General features: G+C 35.0%; 2 protein-coding genes and 1 pseudogene across 2 annotated transcripts; 2 read left to right on the forward strand and 1 right to left on the reverse strand.

Annotated features, from left to right (window-relative positions):
- Positions 1-232: 232 nt before the first annotated feature.
- LOC146959380 (uncharacterized) lies at positions 233-2,602 on the forward strand. The gene is made up of 3 exons (XM_085736661.1): positions 233-371; positions 501-606; positions 2,220-2,602. Exons 1-3 carry the CDS (start codon positions 333-335, stop codon positions 2,381-2,383), a joined length of 309 nt encoding a protein of 102 aa, XP_085592787.1. The 5' UTR covers positions 233-332; the 3' UTR covers positions 2,384-2,602.
- Positions 2,603-5,140: 2,538 nt separating this feature from the next.
- Positions 5,141-8,566, reverse strand: LOC146959381 (glutathione S-transferase DHAR2-like). Its single transcript, XM_085740924.1, has 6 exons — positions 8,462-8,566; positions 8,274-8,364; positions 8,033-8,176; positions 7,338-7,455; positions 7,096-7,236; positions 5,141-5,399 (listed from the first exon to the last, which is right to left on the reverse strand). The coding sequence occupies exons 1-6, from the start codon at positions 8,517-8,519 to the stop codon at positions 5,313-5,315; spliced, it is 639 nt and encodes a 212-aa protein (XP_085597050.1). The 5' UTR covers positions 8,520-8,566; the 3' UTR covers positions 5,141-5,312.
- Positions 8,567-8,878: 312 nt separating this feature from the next.
- LOC146959382 (uncharacterized) lies at positions 8,879-12,621 on the forward strand (annotated as a pseudogene).
- Positions 12,622-24,964: the final 12,343 nt, after the last annotated feature.

Here is a 24,964-nt window from a genome sequence, read left to right on the forward strand (position 1 = left end):
GGCGATACGAATATGATGGTCCCACAAATCACATGGAGGGAATTGTACAAGACAAACAAATGAACGGTCATTTACAATCTTCTCTAAATCTAATCCTTTTCTGGCCAATCAAATAGCATTTATCAGCCACGTGGAACACTGGGCCCACCCAACCACCCCGTCACACTTTATAACATTCTTCTTAGTTTTCTTTCTACATAAAGCATTTGCGCAAGTTAGTTAGTTCTATCAAATATATACAAGGGTCATCAAACATATTTATCAAGAACTGGGAATATTGTTACATTTAGTTGCAGACTACGTGCAATACCAAGAGCTAGCTAGCTTAGGTCATGGGGGACTCGTCTTCTTCGGCTTCATACATTCACTTGGTATAGTTTCAAACTACATATCTACTGTTGATTTCTTTTCATTTTTGTTGTGACTAGTTAAATACATCATATTGTCTTCCATGCATGTTGACAAAAATTATTAATTTCTACAATTGTAAATATAATTAGGTGCAGCACCTGATCGAAAAGTGTTTGATCTTTCACATGACCAAGGAAGAATGCATGGAAGCGCTCTCCAAACATGCAAATATAAATCCAATTATAACATCCACTGGTATGTATGATTTTTAATTACTCTTTCTATGATATTATTATTAACAACAAATACGTAAATATGGAAGCTTCTTGAAAACATGCACACATGCAATATCACATATACAGCACTTCTTGTGTTCTTGAAAAATCATAGAGAAATCTATATCGCAAATTATACACATGCATATATATCTAGCTTTTGATTAATGTGCAAAATTACACAGCTCTAATATCTACTATTTTACTGAAAATGGTAAGAATCAATCTTTAGACTTTTTCTGAAGGTGCGTACGTCTTAGAATGCCACTTGATTGTTAACTATTACCAATTGGTGTCATGGGAGATGCGTGCATATATGCTTAAGAAGATAGGAGAGCCAATGATTTTCTTTTTTAGACAAGTGTTCGTGATTACTTATAGTTTGTTAGGGGGAAGAGAGAAATTAAGATTAGTAACAGATATCCAACTATACACTTCTTACATATAACTCATTTAGTGTTCCAGAGCCAATGATATATAGTTCATTCATGTCTAGAGCTAACTTAATTAGAGGATTCAATAACAATTTTCAATTTCTACAAATTTCAACATCGCCGGCACAAAACATGCATATGGATGTGTAGTTTTCATATCCAACCAATATATACATTTCAACTACGGGTAGGAATAGGCTGCGCGATCTAGGTTTTATAAGGTTCAAATCAGGTCTAGTAAAAAAAAAATCAAATCTTAGGTCTTAGTACTTGTTATCTATAATAGATTTATTTTTAGGTTTGAGTCTAACATTTTTTATAGTCTGGTATGATATGTTAGGTTACTAAAATGTCTTCATAGTAATGTCTTTAAATAAATAGTTAAACATATCATTAAATAGACTAATGAGTTAATAGCTTCATTTTGATATTTAACCTCATATGTTTTTACCATGATCTATAACATGATGTTTTTAGAGAATTTGAGTTTATTTGATATCATATTTTGAATTTTAGTTTATAATAATATGTTTACATATGGGGAAAAAAAATGTAAGCTAATATGCTTGTATTAAAAAAAAATTAGCAACTTTATAATTTAATGCAAAGTGTGAAATTTAATATAATAATAATAGTAATAAAAAATTATTTGTATTTTACTTAATTAAATATGTTTGTCTGTTGGGCCTTTGGCCCTCTTTTGTACCAAAAAAAAAAAATATGTTTGTCTGCTAGGTCTAATTTTTTTTTTTTTTATGATTTGTATTCTTTTTTAGCTAAATAGACTTCTAAAAATAACTATTTTTACCCTTCATTGTTTTCTCAAAAACCACACATTTTTCGGATGGACAAATCCGGAAAAAAAATTGTGTTTTTCCTTGTCTAGATGAGTAGATCTAGACGGGATTGGTTTTTAAAAATCATTAGTTAAAACATTTCTATTTAAATAAGGGTATGATTTGCATCTAATGTAAATTAGGTCATAGATCTCTGTCGGTCGGTCTAACTATTCTCATAGGTCTAATGTAGACTGTTTGTTTGAACGGACAAACAACCAAACACTAGCATGCGTGTGTGTGCGCGTTGAACTCATGAACTGAAATTACATTGGGATATATATATCTATGAAACGTGACGATCAATGAAATAATGAATGTAGTGTGGAATGAGCTAGAGAAGGTGAACAAGGAATTTTTTGAGCCATATAACATGAAGCCAAAGAGTAGTGAAGAGAAAATGATGTCCCATGAAGAGACAACTCAGATGTTAAAGAAGATGATCTCAGCTTCGGATTCCTCTAAAGGTGCACAACACGACGACTAATACCATAATCAATCAACTCTTGAAAATTATATATATGACCAATTTAGGTACTTACCATGCAACCAGCCAAAAAATTCAGATGAAGGATCGTCCCTACTATATTATTATCAAAACCTAGTGCTAGTAGTCTATGAGCAATTATCTTATGTGTTGTCATGTTGCTCCTCTACATTATTATGGTATTGTAATTATCAAGAATATAACAGAATGCCTTGTCAACCTTTGTAGTATACAGTTAAAACTCTATAAATTAATAATGTCAGGACCGGAGAAATTTATTAATTTAGAGAGTTATTAATTTATCGATAAATTAATAATTATTCATTTAAAGAGTTTTTAAGTAATTATATTGTACATACCAAACAAAAAGGCAAATTAGTTTATGCCTCTTAGAATTACGTTGCAGCGAACCTTGGAACTCAACGTAAATTAGTAACTACTGTGTTCATATGCATTGGAAATCAATAATGACTTTTGAAGTATAGTAAATGTAAACAAGAGGAATCAATGCATTCTTAATATATATTTTTTTCAGTTTCTATGAATTATTAATTTATGATTTTCTTGGGACCGAAAATTATAAAGGGATCTCCTGAAAAATTATTATCTTATTATTTTATCGAGTTTTTCAATTTTTTACATTGGCCCAAGTCGGGACCGGACAAATTTATTATTTTAGAGAGTTTATTAATTTACCGAGTATTAAATTAAAGAGTTTCTACTGTATATAATATTCATGTCATGTCTATGTCTATGTGATTTTTCGGAACAAATCAAATCATGTTATGCTCCTTCTATCTTTAGTGTGTGACTTAGATTCATCTTTAATCCAAATTCTCAAGTGAGATTTTTAACATGTTTTTCGTCAAAGAAGAAAATATTAAGTGTAATTAAACATTGTTTAGTCTAATCCATGAGTGATAGAATAATAATGTCATAAATTCAATTTCACTCACTAATACTAATAGCAACTTTTTCCTATTGTAAAAAAAAAACTACTTTTTTCTCGTCCGAAGCAGACCAGTCTAGGGTACGATTGATAAGTTATGTGATATGTACTCACTAATAGCAATTTCACTCACATATAATTTTTATTTAGTTTTGTCAATATTTGTGTTAGTTAATCAATTAGTGAATGTTTAAAAAAAATAAAATAATAAAATGAATAAAAGCATTCAAGTTATAGAATGGTTTTTATTTTACCAGATTTAAAGACAATGAGTGTCTTGAATTTATTATAAGTAGATCGGTAAATGTATATGTTTTTAGAAATTTAAATTTATTATAAGTAAGTGTATATTTTTATTATTTTATTCTAAACTAATATGGTATCATTTACTTTTTCATGTATATAATCTTGAATAAATGTAAACAATCGGGTAACTTAAGTCTTGAACGTTTCATGAAAAAAGAAATTAACTCTTGAAAGTCGATTGTTGCAATACGGGAGTTTTTTTTTTCGACGTTTTATATGGGAGATGTATTTGACATATAAGAAACTTAAATCATCCACAATGGTCGTTGTTTCACCTATTTAACACCGGACTAAATAACCACCTATTTAGGATATTGATTTTTAGGGTGCATTTATTAGGTTTTTATTATATTGTGGTGGGTAGTCCGAATCGGTTAGAATTTTATACTAGGTCTGAATCATTTTTATAAAACCGGCTTATAAGTTGAGAGTGTCATTCCTAAAAAAAGGTTGCGGATGTCATTCCTTATCAACTTTAATCACACATTTATGTCACCACAATGAAACACAAAACAATCAAAACACTAAAGAACAAACCTACAAGTAATTAGGGAACTTTTTAAGTCACAGAAACAACATTCTAGAAATTAATTTTCAAAAAGGATGATTTTTGGGTTTTTTTTCTATAAAAAAAAGAGGTCAGGGGAGTGCATATAAAATTAGAGTGCAAATAGCAATCACATGGTAAAAACAAATGAAAGCTAGATTGGACAGTTAACCAGCCAACCTCCTAAGGTGGAGTTTGTTTCCAAAATCCAAACTCAGCTGCAAGTTCATGCAAAATAGCAGCTGTTAGCACATGACCACATGGGAAAAAGCAGATCAAGAAGTGGCTGGCTCAACTGGGAACAAATGAAGATGATGCATAGGGTTATTATTTAACCTATTGAATAGTTCAAACGTTCTGTTGTCTTCCAGTTCTACATACTTTAATAGCATAATTGACATGGTTCTAACTTCTGAGGAAAGTTTCTTGAAAAAGAAGGGCATTATGATTCATCATGACTCCAACCTTTGCCTAGTTCCCACATGATTTTTTAATATTTTTTATAAACAAGTGGCAAGCACTACTTGAAAGTTGAAACTCACGCAAATGTACGATTCCAGATTCGAACATGGGTGAATGGTGCAATCTAACAACATCGGCATTGTCAGTTGAGCTAAAGCTTACGGACTCCCACATGAATTTAACTACAACCCTATTGTTGTCCCAAACATAAGAACTTAAAATCTTATATTATCTTGTACAATCAGTTCTCTTATTTCTCTACGTTACCATTGAATAGCATCGAAGGAGCCGAAACAACTCAGTAGTCTAAAGTTTGTCGCGATTAGGAAGTCATTCAGAAACATCACAATTAATACACGTTATTTCTAACTAGCAAAGAATACCTGCCATGACACCCTTGTGTTTTAGGACGAATTTAACGCTCAAAGTTTCACATTTTAAAGCTTATATGGACATTTCAGCCAGCCAATGGATTAATAAAACACACTTCCCATCAATAAAACACACATGAACAACCTACTTATTTATTATAGAGAAGATCAACACACTGCAAATTTCAATCCTTCAAAATGATAAGTTACACCATCCTATTCTTATTTCTTAATAATAATGCTCGATCACAGTGCATGTGTGGGGTTTCACTAAACTCATAACTTCGAGCTACTTCATGCATTGACCTTTGGTGCCCATCCAGCAATGACATACTCCTCTGCAGCCTTGGTTTTCTCGAATGATTCACGAGAGAAGAGCAACTGCAGTATAATATAATTATCCATCAATCAATCAATTCATATACAATTAAATACTATTCAAACAAGCAATTACATCTTTTTTTTCAGCAAATGCAAAAGGCTTTAGTTGTAGGTATTGTAAATTAAGGCACTAAATTACCTAAGAGATTCATTGTATGGACTTTAAATACATCAATACTCCTAAAGGTCTAACTCGATATATAACGCATCAACACATTTGATAAATAATATATTACACGGATTCAATGTGGTAAATAGCTTCATGAACTATCACACCAAAAGTTATATAACCTATTAACTAATAATGTGATGATCAAGCAAACAATTTGTTGCATAGAAAATCATAGCTCAATCGAACTTTGAAATTTAAAGGAGGGGAAGAAGACACTGCAGTGGAAATAGTATGAAAACATCTTAAGACTTAAAGTTGATGGCCTTGTGCGTGCAGGTGTACACAATAATCACAGCTCAGAGCAGCAGAAGACAGTAATCATATATATATATATATATATATATATATATATATATATATATATATATATATATATATATATATATATATCAAAGAAACAACAGGAAGAACATGCATAAAAATTTGTCCATGACTAGTTAATGTGAACTAAAAAGAATGAACGTGACATACTACCCTAATTGTCAACTTCTTACAATCTGGCAACAATATTTGTTGTTAAGACAAGAAAGAAAAAGTTCAATGAAGCATCAGTAAGGGTTGAAGTATCAACACTTCCATTTACATGGCAAGCAGGATAATTAAGAGTGAAACCTGGCAAATAAGAAAAGCATGCTTTTCATTTTTTTGGATAAAGTGGATGTTTTTTTTTAGAGAAAAGGGGAGGGTGAGTTAATAAATAGAGAAGGAAAGCTATCAAAATCATAAAACATATTGACATCCAGAGATAAATTTAATCACTTGAATATGCTAAAAAAAATGTTACATGGCAGTCTAAGTCTAATACAGATTACAGAATGTTTGAAAGAGAAACTTCCCTAAAATAGCCATGCGCGATTGAGACCTAAAAGAAATCTCTATCCAATATGTAAGATTTAAAACCCAGCGATTGAGACCTAAAAGAAATCTCTATCCAATATGTAAGATTTAAAACCCAACTTTAAGTTCAGACTTTAAAAATTCAAGCTAAAAAGATTTATTTTATCTTTAAAGCATGTACTTCAATCGTTTTGATATGGATGAAAGATGTATGGGAAGGAATTAATATTTAACCACCAATTTTTTCATGACGCCAGCAAGCATAGAAAACCCATAATTTGATATTGGAAATGTTTTTGTGAACATCAATTTGGTTCTGGAAAGATTGGTGACATAAATAAGTCCAGCTTTGCTTTAAAACAAAGAAAAGTCTTTTCAATTATGTTTGCTTCTTGAGTTGTAGTGTTTTTCCTTCCACACACTTTATGTTGACTACAAATTTTTATAAGTAGCAGATAAATAAACAATTTGTGTGCTATTACGAAGAAATTTCAAGCGTGGTATAGAAAGTACAACAAAAAAACAGTTGGCATGACAAATTAGACAACCAAAAGTTCTCATTGCCAAGCACCAATCAATGCCATCATGCAGTTTTCACAGCTGTTCAATTCAATGGCAACGCAAAAGACATGACTAAAAGGGAACCATAAGATAAGATTACATCCATTACAGAAAACAACTTTGTACCTTGATGTAGTTGTGGACCTTTGCCAAATTCTCAGGAATAGTCCAACTCTTGAAGTGACCAAGTGCTACCACTAGATGGTACAGTTTTGGTGCCAAACTCAAATCAACAGCTGTGACCTTCTCCCCAGCAACAAATGGACCCTGTTAATACCTCCAGCATGTTAGTGTGGTTAATTAGCTATCAATTACAGGTTAAAAATTTAACAAAAATAAGGTTGTCGACAATAAATTCACATATATACATTGGCCTTAAGATGTTCATCAAAAGCATTGAGTTCTGCTAACAAAGCTTGTTCTGTTCCATCATTTGAATCCTTGCTCTTCAGAAAGGTCACGAAAGTATCCCATATATTTGATCCCCTGAAATTGTGAACATCGTGAATAACAAAATTCAGAAGCAATGAAGAAAAACAACTTATAGCAATTCAAATATTATATTAATAATCAAACACGGCTTAAGTAGAGTACTCTTTTTCCACAATAATATAGCTTTGTTTGGATAAACAACTTATTTAAAAACTTAAAGCACATGTGTTTATCATATAAGTGATGTATAAGTTTTTTCTATAAAAATATAATTATTTTCATATACACTAAGTTGTGTTTCACTTTTCATAAGCTATCATGGAGAGCTTACGAAAATAAGCTGAAAACGGCTCGTGGACTTGTCATAAGATATTTATATAAGCTCTCTCAAACAGTTTCAACAGTGTTTAAGCAAGTAGATATGTTGAATTGAAATAAGCCAATCCAAACAAGCATGTATACTAATTTAATAGTTGACATAACCACAGTCTCCCTCAGATTCCTGATCCCACAAAAGAAAAAAACACAAAATATAGATAGTAACATTTTGTTAATCTTGAATACCATCTTGCAAATGGGGAATAGTCATAAGTTTGAAAGTATAAAAATAGAGGGTGATGTGATGTCATACACTGAGGAAAATTGAGCAGGAGAAACAAGAGATGGTTCAGGGTATTTCTCTTCAAGAATTCCAACAATAACATCAGAATCAGGAACCCATTTACCATCAAACTTGACCACTGGAACCTTCCCTCCAGGATTCACTTCCAAAAACCTACAAATAAATAAATAAATAAATAAATAAATAAGCCACAAAATTCAAAGAAATAAAAAAAAGAAAGTATAAATAAATAGAGTTGAATTTAGAGTACCATTGGGGTTTGTCGGAGATATTAATCAAATGGATGTTGTATGGAATCTTCTTCTCTTCCAAAGTTAAGAGAACCCTTTGGGAAAATGGACCTGAAAATGAAAACAAATCAAAATCGTGAAAAATGTAGAACCGGTAACAGAAATAAATCTCAGAGAGAGAGAGAGAGAGAGAGAGACAGAGACGTACAGTCTCCGAGAACAGTTGGAGCACCAACAGCAGCCTTGACAGCAACCTCAAGAGCCATTTGCGATGATGAGAATGAGAAGAGAACAAAGAAGGTGAATTAATTTTGTGTTTTATGATCACCTGGACAATGCGTTTTATAATCTTGTTCCAACCTCGTACGGTAAATGTGGGTCATTTTCTCTTCCTAAAATCTGGACCACCATTTACGCAATTCAAATAAGAGTATTACTTTTCCCACCCTATGGCCTTCTCGCGCGCCCTATTTTTTTGACCAAAATACCCTTTATCTGGACTATGTTATCCGGACAAAATCCGGATCATATAATCCGAAATGTTTGAAAATCACTGCCTATTGGGAGTTGCGAAAGTCTGGTTTGGTCAGGTGAAATACAATCCGGAAAACATAATCCGGATATAATGGTTGCACTCCGGAGGAGGAAATCCGCACGCCCTGTGTTCAAACGCCCTGTGTTCAAACGCCCTATGTTCAAACCAGGCGGGAAAAGTAGACGTTTAATTCCGGAAAATGTAATCCGGACAGTTAGGGTATATATAGTTCGCCAGAACCTAGCTGAAGCAGACCACCTTTATCAAAAACACTCCCTACACCTCTAAAAAACCCTCCATTTGGGCGAAATCAAGTTTTGGAGCAGCAATCTGGCCATCAAGGGGGGTTAACATCATCATTTTCGACTGAATGCAAAGGTAATGTGTATATAAACCTTTCCCTAGTCGATTTTTAGGCGATTAAGCTTTGATCACGTTGTATGATCTATGCAGTACTTTTTCGGAATATGTAATCCGGACTGCATTCATGTGCTCCGAATTTTGTGTTCCGGACTGTACCAGTGCAGAAACTGTTTTCATTTTCTGACTCTGTTTCACACTGTTTTCAGTCATGGTTGTTCCTGTTGATCCCCCAAATGATGATCTACCTCAGAATGAACCTCATGTTGTGTTGCCGCTTCTTTTACTTCAAGATGCGCATGATTTCGAAAATGCCAAATCCGAGAATCCCCCACCACCACCCCCTAAAGTAGAGGATGTTCATCCTCCTATTCCTCCAGTTGTTGTTGTTTGTATTGACCAGCGAGAACATTTTACCACCAAACACAGGTTTGCAACACGCAATGATTTGTTGGAGTGGGTTCGGGAGAAAGCTAGGAAGCTTGGTTTTTCCACTGTTATTGGTAAATCTGATAACGGTGGCAACGGAAGAAACGCATTTGTTACTTTGATATGTGAAAGGGGAGGTTCATACACCGAGTACAAGAGAAAAAGTAGGCGTGAGATAGCTGGTTCGGTTAAATGCGAGTGTCCGTTTAGGCTGAGAGGTTACTTGTTGACTGGTGGTGAGTGGAGCCTCAAAGTTGGTGATGGTAAACACAACCATGGCATGACAGATGTGTTGAAAGGTCATAAAACCGTCGGTCGTCTAAACCCAAATGAACGTGTTCACCTTGAAGAGATGGTGGAATCAAATGTTCCTCCGAGGCAAATGCTTACCAACTTAAAGAAGAGGAACCGTACCACTTCAACTACCATCAAACACGTTTATAATGCTACTTACAGGTATAGGCGGTCCATTAGGGGTACGAGGAATGACATGCAACATCTCTTGAAGTCTTTGGTTGATAATGGTTACGTTTATCATTGTAGGAAGTATCATGATTTTGATGAAATCAGTGATGTTTTTGGGCACATCCAGAGTCTATCAAGTTGTTTAACACGTTCTCCACGGTGCTTGTGTTGGATTCCACATACAAGACAAACAAGTATCGTCTTCCATTGCTTGAATTTGTCGGTAACACCTCTACCATGAAAACATACTCTATTGCTTTTGCCTATATGATGTCTGAGAGGCAAGACAATGTTTATTAGGCTCTTGAGAGGTGTCGTGAGATGTTGTACTCCAAAGATCTCTATCCCAAAGTAGTTGTCACTGATAGGGACAATGCTTTGATCAATGCTGTGGAAAAGGTTTTCCCTAAAGCTACTACTTTGTTGTGCTCATATCACATTGGACAAAATGTGAGAGCAAAGTGTAAAGTGGATTGCAAAGTGACGGATCTCAAAGGCAAGAATGGGCAAGCGATTAAGCCTGGTTCGGTAGTGAAGACTGTGATGGCTGCATGGATGGATATGTGGACTCCGACACGGAGGAAGCATATATTGATAATTGGACCCGGTTCAAAGCTGTATGCGCAAAATTTCCCAAGTTTTTGGATTATGTTGAAAAGACAATTTTGGATCCGGTTAAGGAGAAGTTTGTGAGGTTTTGGGTTGACAAAAACCTTCATATGGGAAATACTACAACAAACAGAGCTGAATCTGCACACGCTCGGTTGAAAAAGTATCTGAGTAGTAGTATGGGTGATTTGAGCACAAACTGGAAATCCGTTCATGCCATGCTAGAGTTGCAACATACCGCAATACATGCTTCGTTTCAGACGAGCATTATCATGCTTGAACATCGGTTCAAAGACAAGGTGTTGTGGTCTAGGTTGATCCGGAACATTTCAAGGGAAGCTTTGCATCATCTCGTAGTGGAGTACAATAAAGCACTTGAAATTGGTACGGATAAATCAAGATGTGGTTGTTTGAGTTTGATCACATACGGGTTACCGTGTGCATGTATGCTAGCTTTGAAGATCAAGAACGGCACCGCCATTCGTTTGGAAGAAATTCACACCCACTGGAAGAGGTTGGGGTTCGAGTACGAGGTTGACCCGAAGCTTAAAAAAGAAGACATCTCTTTATTGCCAGAATGGGATATTCTCCAGGTATTTTTTTTCAAAACTGTCTCTGTTTATGTTCTGCCCAGGATTTCTGTTTCTGTATTCTGTTCTGGTGAAATCCGGATTATATAATCCAGATACAATCGACGGATTCCAGATTATGTAATCCGGAAATGTAGCATTTACGCCCCATGCAAGTGCATTTAAGGCTCATGCAAAGGGTGTATCGCGAAGTTCCGGATTATACATTTCGGATAACCAAGTGTATTTCGGATTGTATAATCCGGAAGTCATCAGTAATAGTCACAGGATACATGTTTCTGACTGTTTTCCATCAACAACAATAATGACAGTTTTTTACACATTGTAGGCCCGGTTCAAGGACGCCGATTACAACATGAAGGTGCATTTGAAAGAACAATTCCGGCAATTTGTTTTACCGAAAACCACCTGTATGCGTCCACCGCCAAATAAGGTCACCACCAAAGGAGCTCCAAAGAAAGAGAAGCAAAGCATTCGATCGACAAGGCGGTCCCCTTCCCAATGGGAGATTGTTGACTCCCAAGAGCAAGAAACACAGGGTTCACAGACACGGTCAACAGGGACGAGTAGAAAGAGTGCACGGAAAAGCAACATGTCTCCTACTCCTCCTAAGCCAATCCCAAAAAATCCAAAGAAGACATCACCTGTTGAAGTCCGCATACCACACAAAGACCAAATCCCAATTTGGATTCATGGCTTTATTGAAAAGGTTACGGATGTACCCGGTGATGGCCATTGTGGGTTCCGAGCAGTTGCGGTCCTACTGAACTTGACTGTTGATGATCACGTATTAGTCCGGTACAACCTTTACAAAGAGCTTATCAGTGTAGAAAATGACCGCTATCGGAGGATGATTAATGATAATAGGCGGTATAACGAGGTCTTGGACGCTCTATCCTACTCCGGTATTGGCGCATTGCACCACCGGATAAATGGATGACAATGCCGGATATGGGGTTCCTCATCGCACAGAAATTCAACCAAACTGTTGTTGTGTTGTCCATTGGGAAATCAGAAACCTTTTTCCCTCTATGTGGTCCATCGCCGCCTCCAAGTATCGATCCATTGATCTGTCTGGCATATGTGAATGACAACCATTTTATGGCATTGAAATTGAAGGATGGTTGTCTGATTCCTCCCACTTCCGCTCTATAGAGACAATACCATCGAGAGGATGCAGACACATGGCCTGATAGATATGTCTGTCGGATGGCAGATTATAATGAGCTAAGTCGGGCGGCGGGTGTTGAGGTCATAGAAGATGATGAAGAGTTGTACGTTGTTGAAAATCTTGATCCCGATGAGAGGGTTGGTGCTGGTCCTGCTCCTGGTGTGAAGGTTGGAGTGGATGATAGTCCCATTGATCTTTCGGCGCCATAGATTAGATATATATCATTAGTTTAGTTGAAATGTATATCATTAGGTGAAATGTGTAATGATATAAATTCAACTTTTTTTGGTATAATGATATATATATAATCATTTTTTGATATAATATTTAAGTTAATTGTCTTTTATACAAACATATATAATGATTTATTGAAGAAAAAAAAATGATAAAAACCACAATGACATGCAAATCTGTTTCAGTTCTGTGCACTGCTTCATTCCGGATTATATAATCCGGAACTCCCCGAGGGCAATTTTGGAAAAAAAATAGGGCGCGCTAGGAAAGGCATAGGGTGGGAAAAGTCCCTTCAAAAAATTGCCTTCATTGGATTGCAATCACACAATCTAGATTTTAATTTTAAGTTTATCTTTTTCTATTAAAAATTTAAAATTTGTATTCAACTATCAATCCACGATCACGATTGTGCTAAATGCTTTAATCTAAAAAAAAAAAAAAATTGCATGAATTTGATATGGAAAAATTATTGTGTTAAATGCTTTAATCCACTTTGCATTTTTGTGAATTTGGGTATCATCTCCGAGAATGGATAATACTCCTTCTGTTTTAAAATGTAAACAAAAAAAAAACTTATTTTCTTTATCCTAAAATGTAAGTAAAAAAGACAAACTTTTTATCCTATTTAATCTTGTTTTTGAACAAAAATTCATCTTTTCCAAGAAAAACTTTTATTTATTTTCAGAAAATTACATTCAATTTTCTCTCTCTTTCATTTTCTCCATAATCAATAGCCAATGAAAATTGTTTTTACATCTTCCTATAAAAAAAAAATTCAAAGAAAACACAAAAAACTATAATCCAAATTTTTATGTTTTTAGTTTTCTTAATAAGTGTGATTATTTTTTTGCTTACAATTTAGGACAGAGAGAGTACCTCAAATTGGTAGGATTGTAATGAATGACAAAAATATTTCTCAAAAGATTTAAGACTACTACAATATTAGGATGAATTCGAACTAATGACATCTTCATTATGTTGATATCATCCATGATCAAACTCTAAAATTCCACAAGTTTGTTACGTTGGTCCAAGCCAGTGGCATGTCCTCATCAATATTTAGTTCATCAATATTGACATGTCCTCATCGCTCCCATTACTAAAAACTTATGTGTCATGTTACATGGAGTATGCATCTCCTAGTGTTAATTTGTTTCTAAAAAAAGGCAAAAGCACACAATTTATTCATTAACTTAATTAAGTAACATTTTTATCCTTTATTTTTATTATTTTAATTTCGTCATTTATATTATAATCATATATCGCTAGTTTATGGTTAGTTTTGCTAGGTGATGCTCGTGGGGTGTCCTTTGTAAGGACGTAATTTCTTTTTCCTTTTCTCTTTCTTTTCTTTCTTTTTTTTCCTTTTCTCACGTAACAAAAAAAAAAGATATCACTTTCATCTCTTATCTTTTTCTTTTCTCAATTTAGTCTTTTATAGTTGACACGTTTTTTGTCATGCCATATTAACAGGACTGGTCGTTATCGATGACAAAAATGTGTAAGGGTACTATTTTTATAGTAGTTATATAGTAGTTAAAGATCGTGCATCTTGCTCCCTCTCCAACAAGCCGGCTCTAGTTTTCTCTCTCTAGGTTTTCTCTTCCATTTTCTTCATTGAGGGGTGGTTTTGGGTCAATTCTTGACCTGAAATCTCCCCTCTTCATCTTTTTCTCTCTATTTCAATCTAAATAAGTGATTTTCACATAGATCTAGTTTTTTTTTTTTGTGATTTCATCATCTAAGTGTGGTGGTTTGTTGTTCGTTGTTTTGTGCGGCGTTGTTTGATTTCCCGTCTTCTTGCGGTGTTCATTTGATTCATATTGAAAGATCGATTATTCAATCAAAGATTTGGGCGTCAACGTTGCAGATCCGGAGGCCATGGATATTCCGGTAACTTTAATAATTTTATCATATCTTTTTGTAGGCATTATGTCGTTATATGTTATTAACTTGAATGTTGTGAGTGTGTTTGCAGATTCATCTTTTACATTTTTAGCGTTGTTGAATAATGTAATCTCTCAATTTGAATGAATGAATATCATTTTGTTTTTGTCAAAAAAAAACTCTTATCTTTTTCTTTTCTCAATTTAGTCTTTTATAGTTGACACTTTTTTGTCATGCCATATTAACAGTACCTGTCGTTATCGATGACAAAAATGTGTAGGGTACTATTTTTTTAGTTTTATTGATAGTGTAGGGTACTATTTTTTTAGTTTTATTGATAAGAAGAAAAAAAGTACTATTAAATAATGATCCCGTGTTCCACGCCATGCCAGTAAAATTAAAATGTATTGAGCACTGTATATTGTCCAAGTTCCGCCACACATTTACATCAGCTCATATTTTCATCTTTTGCACAGCAAGAGGGAGGAGGGTACGAGCTTGAGTGACCGACCTCCTTTTCTAGTACTGTCAATGTAATTTCTTTTGCGTCAACATCAGATTAATAAAGCAACCGACATGACATATATAACAACACAGATTGCTTTAGATCACTATATGTGGTTGAACCTAATCACAACTGTCTCTATTAATAAACATTACTCGATCGTTTTTTAGTTAGTGGGAGACTCTTTAACACATGTTTTTACGTGTAACACTATAGAATTTAGTGCGTGTATATAAATTTTGAATTGTCAGATAGCAATCTGATAGAAGATAACTCAACAAATTCTAAGGCTGAAAAAGACTGATATCATTTTAAAAATTATGGTTAAACCTAAACACTTGACAGGTCATCTCTTATAAACACTTATGAGTTCATCTCTCGTGAGACTCTTTCACAATATCATACTACCACCCCCAATGCATTGATTTAACGATAAAATGGCAGCCCTTAAATTTATATGTTCGAAGTTTGAGTTCTTTTAGTCTTAAAGCTGGATTCAAATATAAATATTTTTTTATAAATAAAAAATAGCATAGTACCTACACTACATATAAACTCCGACGCTATATGGATTGAGAGAACTAGAAACTTTGTGAGAATTTTTTTTACAAAGGTTTAAACTTGTCTCCAAAAAATCATTAAGAAAGAATGAAAACTGAATAAGGTTCCTTTCATTTTTTTCACAACCTAATTTAGTCTTTAACAAAATCAATATCAAACCAGACCCTGCTATTTTTAAATTGAGGATGATTTATAGATTAATTAGTTTTTCATATATATTACTTTTTGTAAAGGATTAAATTGAGTCCCTAAAAAATTATAAAGGATTGGACCTTTACTCTCAAAAAAATATTTTGACTTAATATGAAAGCCTGAAATTTCTTGCAACATATGCCTTTTTAAATATTAAAAATTACGGTTTTGATGTTCACCTATGTAAAATAATAAGCATTGCATTATATACTGTTGGAACATGTGTGGAAATTGAGTAAAAAAAGACTAAACACAAATTCCCATGTCGGGTAGAACTAGTGTTGTGTGAATTGAAAAAAGTGGAAGTCCCACATCGGATGGAACACACACATTAGTAGTGTTTATATAGTGGGGGTGTACCTCTAATTAATGAGGGGTACATAAGCACTAGAGAAAAAATATATATTGATATATATTTTATTATTTGGAAATGATAAATTAAATAATTAATTTAATCATTATTAGAAAGTGCTTTCTTAGTCCCCAAGTTTTGCTAAAATATTTTGGTACATAATATGATATATTTTTGTACTAAATTTAATATATTTTAGTACTCAATTAAGATATTTTTGTACTAGATCTAATATGTTAATTACTTAATCGCAAAGTAATATGTTACTTGTTCCCAAAGTTTCTCATATTACTTGTTCCCAAAGTTTCTCACTTATTAGTTGTGAATTTTCTCTGTAAATAGAGAGCTCACACAGTGCATTCCACACACCGAAAAGAATTTCATTGAGTTGTCGGGAATTCTTTTCTTCTCTTCTCCCTCCGACATGTGTTAACAAGTTTCTTCTGCTTCTACTCTTTTCTGTCCCTTTCGGTTTCAAATAGAGCGGTTACGTACCGTATCGAGTGGCTTCGATCAATCGATTGAACCATATTTTAAGAGTGTTCTTAAGACCATAGTCCCTTTTTCGGTTTAATGTCCCTTCGGAATTAAGAGTGGTCTTAAGTTCATAGTCCCTTTCGATAATATATGTCCCTTCGGAATAAAGAGTACTATTAAGATCATAGTCCCTTTCGTAATAATAATGTCCCGTCGGAATTATGAATGATCTTAACAGTATATAAATTATTTAAATATTTTTCTATTTGAGGAGAAATGGTGGTATCACCATATTTTGAGTGGTCGTAGTACCATATTGAAAGTTTGGAGAACTTAAAAGTTAGAATGGTGGAAACACCATATTTGAGTGGTCTTAGCACCATATAGAATGGTAATAATACCATATTAAATTGGTTTCAGTATTAATGAGTGGTCTTAGTACCATATTTGAAGGTGTAATTCTCGAACGATTTTCTACGGTGCAGTAGTTAACCGCACAGTTGTAGCTGGGCTTGTTTTATCCTGGAGGCGGCGTGGTTGATAGTCTACCTTGCACAATTTTGGGTAGTGCCACGAAACGTCTTAAAGAGAGCGACCTGGTCGTGACTCAACCTAGTAACAACTTCGGTAGAAAATAGAATTTGGAAATCCAAATACAATAATTTGGAAATCCAAAAACAACAATTTTAAGACGTTTCGATTTGACTGTCTACCGAAGAAGTTACTTATTGAGGTTCAATTGTCCCTAAATACATTAGGATAAATCAAGCTATTGAATTCTTTTGACTGAAACGACGAAGTGCTTGTAGTAAACAACAACACTAAGAAATTCACATCTGTGACTTGGAATTTGTTTGAAATTTATTTTCAAATTCAGAATCGAATTGTGAATAAGTAACTTTAATTGTTTGTAGAATAGAACCTGTGTTGCATCGTATACTTGACAAACAAATACAAATAACAAACTAGTGGAAGCAAGCGGTGGTCAAGTATTGGAAAAAATTTGTACAGTACGATGGCAAATGTAAAAGATGCAGAGGTTCTAATTAAGGTTGAGCATGAGCTTACCATATAAGAAGGATGTTGTGTTTTTTTTTTTCATTAGACCAACATTCTGTTCGAGTACATGGACTAAGATTTATTTGGTAAATTAAAGCACATGTACATCTTTAAGAAATTGAGATCGAGTACCACTTTTTGGACATATATGAACTCGACTGCTCAATTATTTTAGGATGTTAATCCTATAAGAACAGGTCTAGTGACTTGTACTCTATGCATTCTTATGAGAAAAGACTACACTTTGATGGCATGATCAAAATTAAATTCTGCTTCTATTTTATTAGTTGTGTGATTTTAATATTTGACATGTGAACAAGCTTTTAATTTTAAATTTGAGTAACTTGGATTTAATTCCAACGTTATAATTAGACAATTTTATTTATTGCAGTCAAGATATATGAACCAAAAGTTCATATAAATCAGAATTTAGAGAATATGAATCTCTAAACATAATAAATTATGATATGTGTGAATTTGATGACACATAAACTAGAAATGATAAAAATAATATTTTATCATATTTATTGATGACTGCAAATTTTGAAAAATAAAATTGATATGCTTGATATGTTCAATTTCTTTAACGAAAATTGAAATTTATAGAGTACCCAAGTCTAAGAACAAAAATTCTAATTAAGAAATTTTTGAAGAAAAGACAATCCAACTTGTCTTATTTTTGAACTTGGGATTGTCCGGACTATATTTGGCTTCAGGACCCCAAGAGAGTTAAACTCACTAGTAGAGCCTATGAATATGTATTCATTAGGTATGTTATAAATAACGAAGCATATAGGTTTTAGGACCTAAATGTTAAAGTGATCATAAAATTAAAAGATGCTGATTTCTATGAAGTAAGTACCCCTGTAAATTAAAGAATAGTGGGGGCACTAGTGGGGGTAAACTAAAGTCCCTTTTTAAAAATTAAGAACTAGTGGGGGCACTATATCTAATCACATTCATGTAATTAGAAATAGTTATGAAAACATCATATGAGATGTTATAGAACCTCAAGGAGGTAAGAAAGCTAAAATTGCTAAAGAGTATGAACTTGGTTTATACATTGGAAGAAGATTCATTAAGCCTTAAAGAAGTTATATCCTCATTGGATGCTGAATTATGGCAAAAAGCAATAAACGATGAAATGAATTTTCTAGAGTCTAACAAAACATGACACTTGGTTGACTTGTCTCATAGTTACAAAATCAATCTGTTGTATTTGGATTTTGGAAAAAGGAACTAAAACCTGATGGAATGGTTGATGAATACAAGGCTTTCCTTGTAGTCAAAGGTTTTAGACAGAGAAAAATATAGACTTCTTCGACATTCATTCACCAATCACGAAAATCATATCCATAAGAATTCACCAATCACGAAAATCATATCCATAAGAGTACTAGTCCCTTTAGCCGCCGTTCATAACTCGATAGTACTCCAAATGGATGTGAAAGTTGCCTTTTTTTATGGTGAACTAGAAGAAGAAATCTATATGAAACAACCTGAAAGTTTTGCGATTCATGGACAAGAAAACAAAGTCTGTAAGTTAGATAATTCTTTGTATGGTCTAAAATAAACTCCTGAGGAATGGCATGAAAAATTTGACATTCTAATGTTATCGAATGAGTATAAAGTGAATGAAAGTGACAAATAATATTTGCACGATCATATGTCTCTATGAAGACGACTTGCTCATATTTGATTTAAAGATTCATGTTATGGATTATGTGAAATCATTGTTTATCAATAACATTGATAAGAAAGACCAAGACAAAGTTGAAGTAATTCTTGGTTTCAAGATTACTAGATCAGAAAAGAGAATTTTTTTGATAAATCTCACAAAGTTGAGAAGTTCTTAAGGAAATATTATTATTTCGCCGTAAACTTGCAATCAAATATTATGATCCAAGTGTAAGAACACTTGAGATGGAGTTAGAAAAACAGAATATGTGAGCATCATTGACAGTACTTAGGTATGTCACTGAATGTATTAGACCCGACATTGTCGATGTCGTAAAACTCTTGTGCAAGTTTACTAGTAGACGGATGAGAAGCATTGTCATGCTATAGAAAGAGTCATGAGGTGCCTTAAGAAGACTATGACTCTAGGATTACTTCACTAGGAGTAACCTATTGTTCTTAAATGGTACAAGATATAAAATAGAACATCTTTCAGATGAATATTTAGCGACTAGTGTTTGCACATTGAGCATCACTAGAGGAGTTATTTGTTGAAACAAATGATATTGACTCAGTCCACTATGGAATGAATCTGAGATGAGAACACTAGAGAAAACTAGTTAAGAAGCAAGTTGATAAGATACTTGCTAGTTGAAATCCCTTAGTGGATAAAACCGGTTCCAGAAGTGTTAATTTATTGTGACAGTCTGCAGCTATTACAAAATTGAGAATCGTTACCACAATGGTAAGAGGCGATTATTAAGGCACGAACACATAGAGAAATAGAGAGCTAGCTACTCTCAAAAGGAACGGTTAAAGTACATCATGTACGTACTGATAAAGAATTAGTTAATCCTTTGACGAAAGGAATTACTAAAAAGAAAGTCCTAAACACATCCAATAGGATGGGACTAATGCCCAAAGGTCACAAGTGATGGTAACCCGACCTACATGACTGGAGATGTAACGCCCCATTTTTATTCTAATATTTTAGTAGATGTGTGAATATTTTTATATGACTTTAATTGCTATATATATATATATATATATATATATATATATGATTTTATGTGAAATATATGTTTTATATGATTTTATATGAAATATGTTATGATGCTATTTTATTATATGATTTATGGAGTTGTGTTTTATTTGAATGAATATTGTTTTATTATTTGTGGAAATAATAGGAGAAATAGAAATAGGTAGAAATAATATTTATTTTTGGTTAATGGGAATTAAGTAGAAATTAAATAGAAATTAAGGGAGTTAAGTGAGAAAAGAAAAGAGTTATATTTTTGGGAGTAAAAGAAAGAAACGTGAGAACAGATGCATTTTCACGTACAATTGAGAAACAACTGGTTTTGGAGAGAAAAAGGAGAAGAAACAAGAGAGAGCTAGGAAGGAATCGATTGCTGTAGCTATTCGTTCATTTTTGCTGAATTAAGGTAAGGGTGGGATTCCTTTTGTCAGAGAAGTCAATAACATTACCTCTTAAGTTTAGCTATTTTGTAATAAGTCTTCTATAGTGGTTAGTGTGCCAGCTGGAATGCCAGCTGTCTAGTTCTAGTAGTTAGTGTGCCAGCTGTCTAGTTCTAACTGCCTCATCAGATTGTGATGAGGTGGCATAGAAGCACCTCTCTTATAAATAGCTTTTTCTGTAACAGTTTCTTATTAATTGGAAAAACAATTCATTCAATAAAGTTTTCTCTAGAATTTTCTCTCTCTCATTCTTTCTCTTTCATATGGTATCGTAGAGCTAGGTTTCATCCATGGCGTCGGAAGGTGAACAAACTCCACCGCCTCCTCCACCACCGCCTCCACCACCTTCTCCGGTGACGGTTATTCCACCGAACGATGACGACGATCTACCTCGCGTCAAGTTCCAGTTGAAAATCTCAGAAAAACTTGATGAGAAGAACTTTCTGATATGGCGACAACAGGTCGAACCAATCATCAACGCTCATAACCTTCAAGATTACATCTATTATCCAGAAATTCCTCCTCAGTTCGTTCCGAATCCGAACTCGACGGCGCAAATTGAAAATCCGGTGAATCGCGCGTGGAATCGTCAAGATCAATGGCTTCTTTCGTGGTTGCAATCGACTCTCTCTGGTTCGATTATGTCTCGCGTTCTCGGATGCAGAAGGTCGTATCAGCTTTGGGAGCGTATTCATGCTCATTTCCAGAAACTTACACGCGCGAAGGCGCGTCAGTTACGCTCGGAACTCCGCGCAACTACTCTTGGTGAACGTTCTGTGTCTGAATATCTTCTCTGTATCAAGAACCTCGTTGATTCTCTTGCATCTGTGGGAGATCCAATTCCTCCTCAACAACACATCGACGTTGTGCTTGAAGGCCTTCCTCAGGAATTTGGACCGGTAATTGATGTTATAGAGAGTAAATTTGAGTCTATTGAACTTGAAGAGGTTGAAGCGTTGCTGATTGGATTTGAAATGAGGTCTGAGAAATTCAAGAAATCCACTACTGTTGATATTGCATCAGTTAATCTCACACAGTCCAAGCCTCCTTCTGAAGTATCTTCTGGTAATTTTGCTTCTACTGCATCCTCTCAGGTAACTATACCTTTTGACGCTTCTTCTCCTCCTCCTTCTTCTTCGCAACATTCCTCTGGTTTTGGAGCTTATAGGGGAGGCCGTGGTGGCTCTCGTGGTGGCCGTGGCAGGGGACGTTTTGGTAATGTCCAGTGTCAGCTTTGCTTCAAGTTTGGACACCTTGCCTTTCAGTGCTATCACAGGTTTAACCAGCACTTTCAGGCTCCTATACCAGTTGATTTTCAGGGCTACTCAGCATCTCAGGCTTATTCTAACCCCTATGCTTCCAACAGCTTTGGTTATGGGGCACCTAGACCTAATCACCAACCTAGACCACCCATCCTACCCTCCCCTTACCCACCTCAATATCCACCATCCTATCCTTCACCTTACAGTCAACCTAATGCTATGCTCACCAGTACCTCCATTGTCCCTCCCACTCCCAACACCTCATGGTTCCCTGACTCTGGAGCCTCCTATCATGTTACAAACAACTCCCAGAACATTCAGCAATGCTCTCCCTTTGAAGGTCCTGACCAGATCTTCATAGGGAATGGTCAAGGTCTGCCCATTCTCTCCTCTGGTTTTTCCACTTTTCCTTCCCCTGCTAACTCTAATGTTCCCTTAATTCTTGACAAATTATTACATGTTCCTTTAATTACTAAAAATCTAATCAGTGTCAGTAAATTTGTTAAAGACAATTCTGTCTTTTTTGAGTTTCATGCTGATAAATGCTTTGTGAAATCTCAGGACCGTAATCAACTTCTCCTTGAAGGCTCTGTAGGCAAAGATGGCTTGTATGAGTTTCCAAGTTTATCTCTGCAGAAGCCAACTTCCAGCTTTCCTTCCTGTTTAGTTTCTAGTTCTTCTGTTTCTCCTTGTAATTCTTTACATTCTGTCCCTGATGTATCCAATTCTATTTCTCAAAATTCCCAGTTTACTTGGCATTTAAGGTTGGGTCATCCCAACCTCAATACTTTTCATCTTGTTATGAACCATTGTAAAATTCCTTTTGTTAATAAAAATGTTTCTGAATTTTGTTCTGCTTGTTGTATGGGTAAAGCTCATCGTTTATATGCTCCCCCTTCCCTTACACATTACACTAATCCTTTAGAACTTGTTTACAGTGACCTATGGGGTCCTGCCCCTGTGTCATCTTCCACAAATCACTCCTATTACATTACTTTTGTTGATGCTGCCACCAGGTTTACCTGGATCTACCTTCTTAAAAATAAATCTGACTCCCTATCCATTTTTAAGCAATTTAAAGCAATGGCTGAGTTGCAATTTGGTTTCCCTCTTAAATCTCTTCAAACTGATTGGGGTGGTGAATTCAGACCTTTCACCAAGTATCTTTCTGAGCTTGGCATCATACATAGACTCATTTGTCCTCATACACATCACCAAAATGGTGTTGTTGAGCGTAAACACCGACATATAGTTGATTTAGGTCTCACTCTCTTGAGTCATGCTTCTTTACCTCTTAAGTTTTGGGACCATGCTTTTCTCACAGCTGTCTATCTTATCAATAGACTTCCATCCAGTACCCTTGGTCAAAACACCCCTTACTTTAGTCTTTTTGGTCAACATCCTGATTACAAATTTCTCAAAGTATTTGGTTGTGCTTGCTTCCCCCTTTTAAGACCATATAATCCTCACAAATTTGACTTTCGGTCCCATGAATGCTTGTTCTTAGGTTATTCCACCTCTCATAAAGGTTATAAATGTCTCTCCCCTAGTGGACGTCTCTTTATCTCCAAAGATGTGTTATTCAATGAGTCTCGTTTTCCTTATCATGATTTGTTCCCTTCTTCCTCTAAGTCCACTAGTGTCTCACCCAAACCTGTTACACTTTCACCCATCCCTCTTATCCCTCCTGGCTTCTCTAACCCTCTACCTACCACAACTATCTCTCAACCTGCCTCATCTTCCTCAGCATCTACTACCCCACACCATAATCCTGCTCCTTCTAATGTATCCTCCACCTCTGCCTCAGCCAACTCCGCTCCTTCCCCATCTATTAATATACCAGAAAGCTCTCCCTCTCCCTCTCCCTCACCTCCACCTCTTAATACTCACCCCATGCTAACTAGAACAAAAACTGGTATCCCCTTACCTCGCCTTCCTGCCTCTGTTTTTCTCACTCATTCAGAACCAAAAACTGCCAAACAAGCCCTCAAGGACCCTCATTGGCTCTCTGCCATGCAGACTGAATACCAAGCCTTAACCAAAAACCACACTTGGTCCCTTGTTCCCCTTCCCCCTCATAGGAAAGCTATTGGTTGCAAATGGGTGTTTAGGATAAAAGAGAATGCTGATGGTTCCATTAACAAATATAAAGCTAGGCTTGTTGCAAAAGGGTTTCATCAAAAGCATGGTTTTGATTTCCATGAAACCTTTTCACCGGTTATCAAACCAGTCACTATACGCCTTATTCTTACTTTGGCTGTCACTAATAAGTGGCCTATCAAGCAGCTAGACATTAATAATGCGTTTTTAAATGGCTTATTGGATGAAGAAGTTTATATGGAACAGCCAGCTGGTTTTGTCTCTTCTGACTCTTCTTTAGTTTGCAAATTGCACAAAGCCTTGTATGGCTTAAAACAAGCTCCTAGACAATGGTTTGAAAGACTCAAAGGCACTCTTCTTCAGTTGGGGTTTCAAAATAGCAAATGTGATCCCTCTCTCTTCACTTTCACTAAGAAGTCTGTGGTTGCTTATTTCCTCGTGTATGTGGATGATATTATCCTCACTGGCAATTCTCCACAATTCCTCAAATCTGTCACTCAACAGCTTAACAGTTCCTTCTCTCTCAAGGATTTGGGTGACTTAGATTACTTCTTGGGCATTGAAGTTAAGGTTCAGCCTTCAGGTTCTCTCCTTCTCTCACAAGGCAAGTATGTTAGAGATCTACTACTTAAAACTGATATGCATGAAGCCAACTCTATTTCCACACCTATGTCCTCTAGCTCTAAACTCTCCAAAACAGGCTCATCTCCCTTCAGTGATCCTACTTTCTTCAGGTCTGTGGTTGGTGCTCTGCAATATGCAAC

This window comes from Medicago sativa, chromosome 1, assembly GCF_051527215.1.
Source record: "Medicago sativa cultivar Bolivia chromosome 1, Bolivia_mono, whole genome shotgun sequence".
NCBI classification, from domain to species: Eukaryota; Viridiplantae; Streptophyta; class Magnoliopsida; order Fabales; family Fabaceae; genus Medicago; species Medicago sativa.

Excerpts from the sequence above, each read along its gene's own strand:
- LOC146959381 (XM_085740924.1), bottom strand. The coding sequence starts at position 8,519 with ATGGCTCTTGAGGTTGCTGTCAAGGCTGCTGTTGGTGCTCCAACTGTT. Across the intron at positions 8,177-8,273 it reads ATCTCCGACAAACCCCAATG|GTTTTTGGAAGTGAATCCTG; the intron begins GTACTCTAAATT and ends ATTTATTTGTAG. Across the intron at positions 5,400-7,095 it reads AGGTCCACAACTACATCAAG|TTGCTCTTCTCTCGTGAATC; the intron begins GTACAAAGTTGT and ends ATTATACTGCAG.
- LOC146959380 (XM_085736661.1), top strand. The coding sequence starts at position 333 with ATGGGGGACTCGTCTTCTTCGGCTTCATACATTCACTTG. Across the intron at positions 372-500 it reads CGGCTTCATACATTCACTTG|GTGCAGCACCTGATCGAAAA; the intron begins GTATAGTTTCAA and ends AAATATAATTAG. Across the intron at positions 607-2,219 it reads TCCAATTATAACATCCACTG|TGTGGAATGAGCTAGAGAAG; the intron begins GTATGTATGATT and ends TAATGAATGTAG.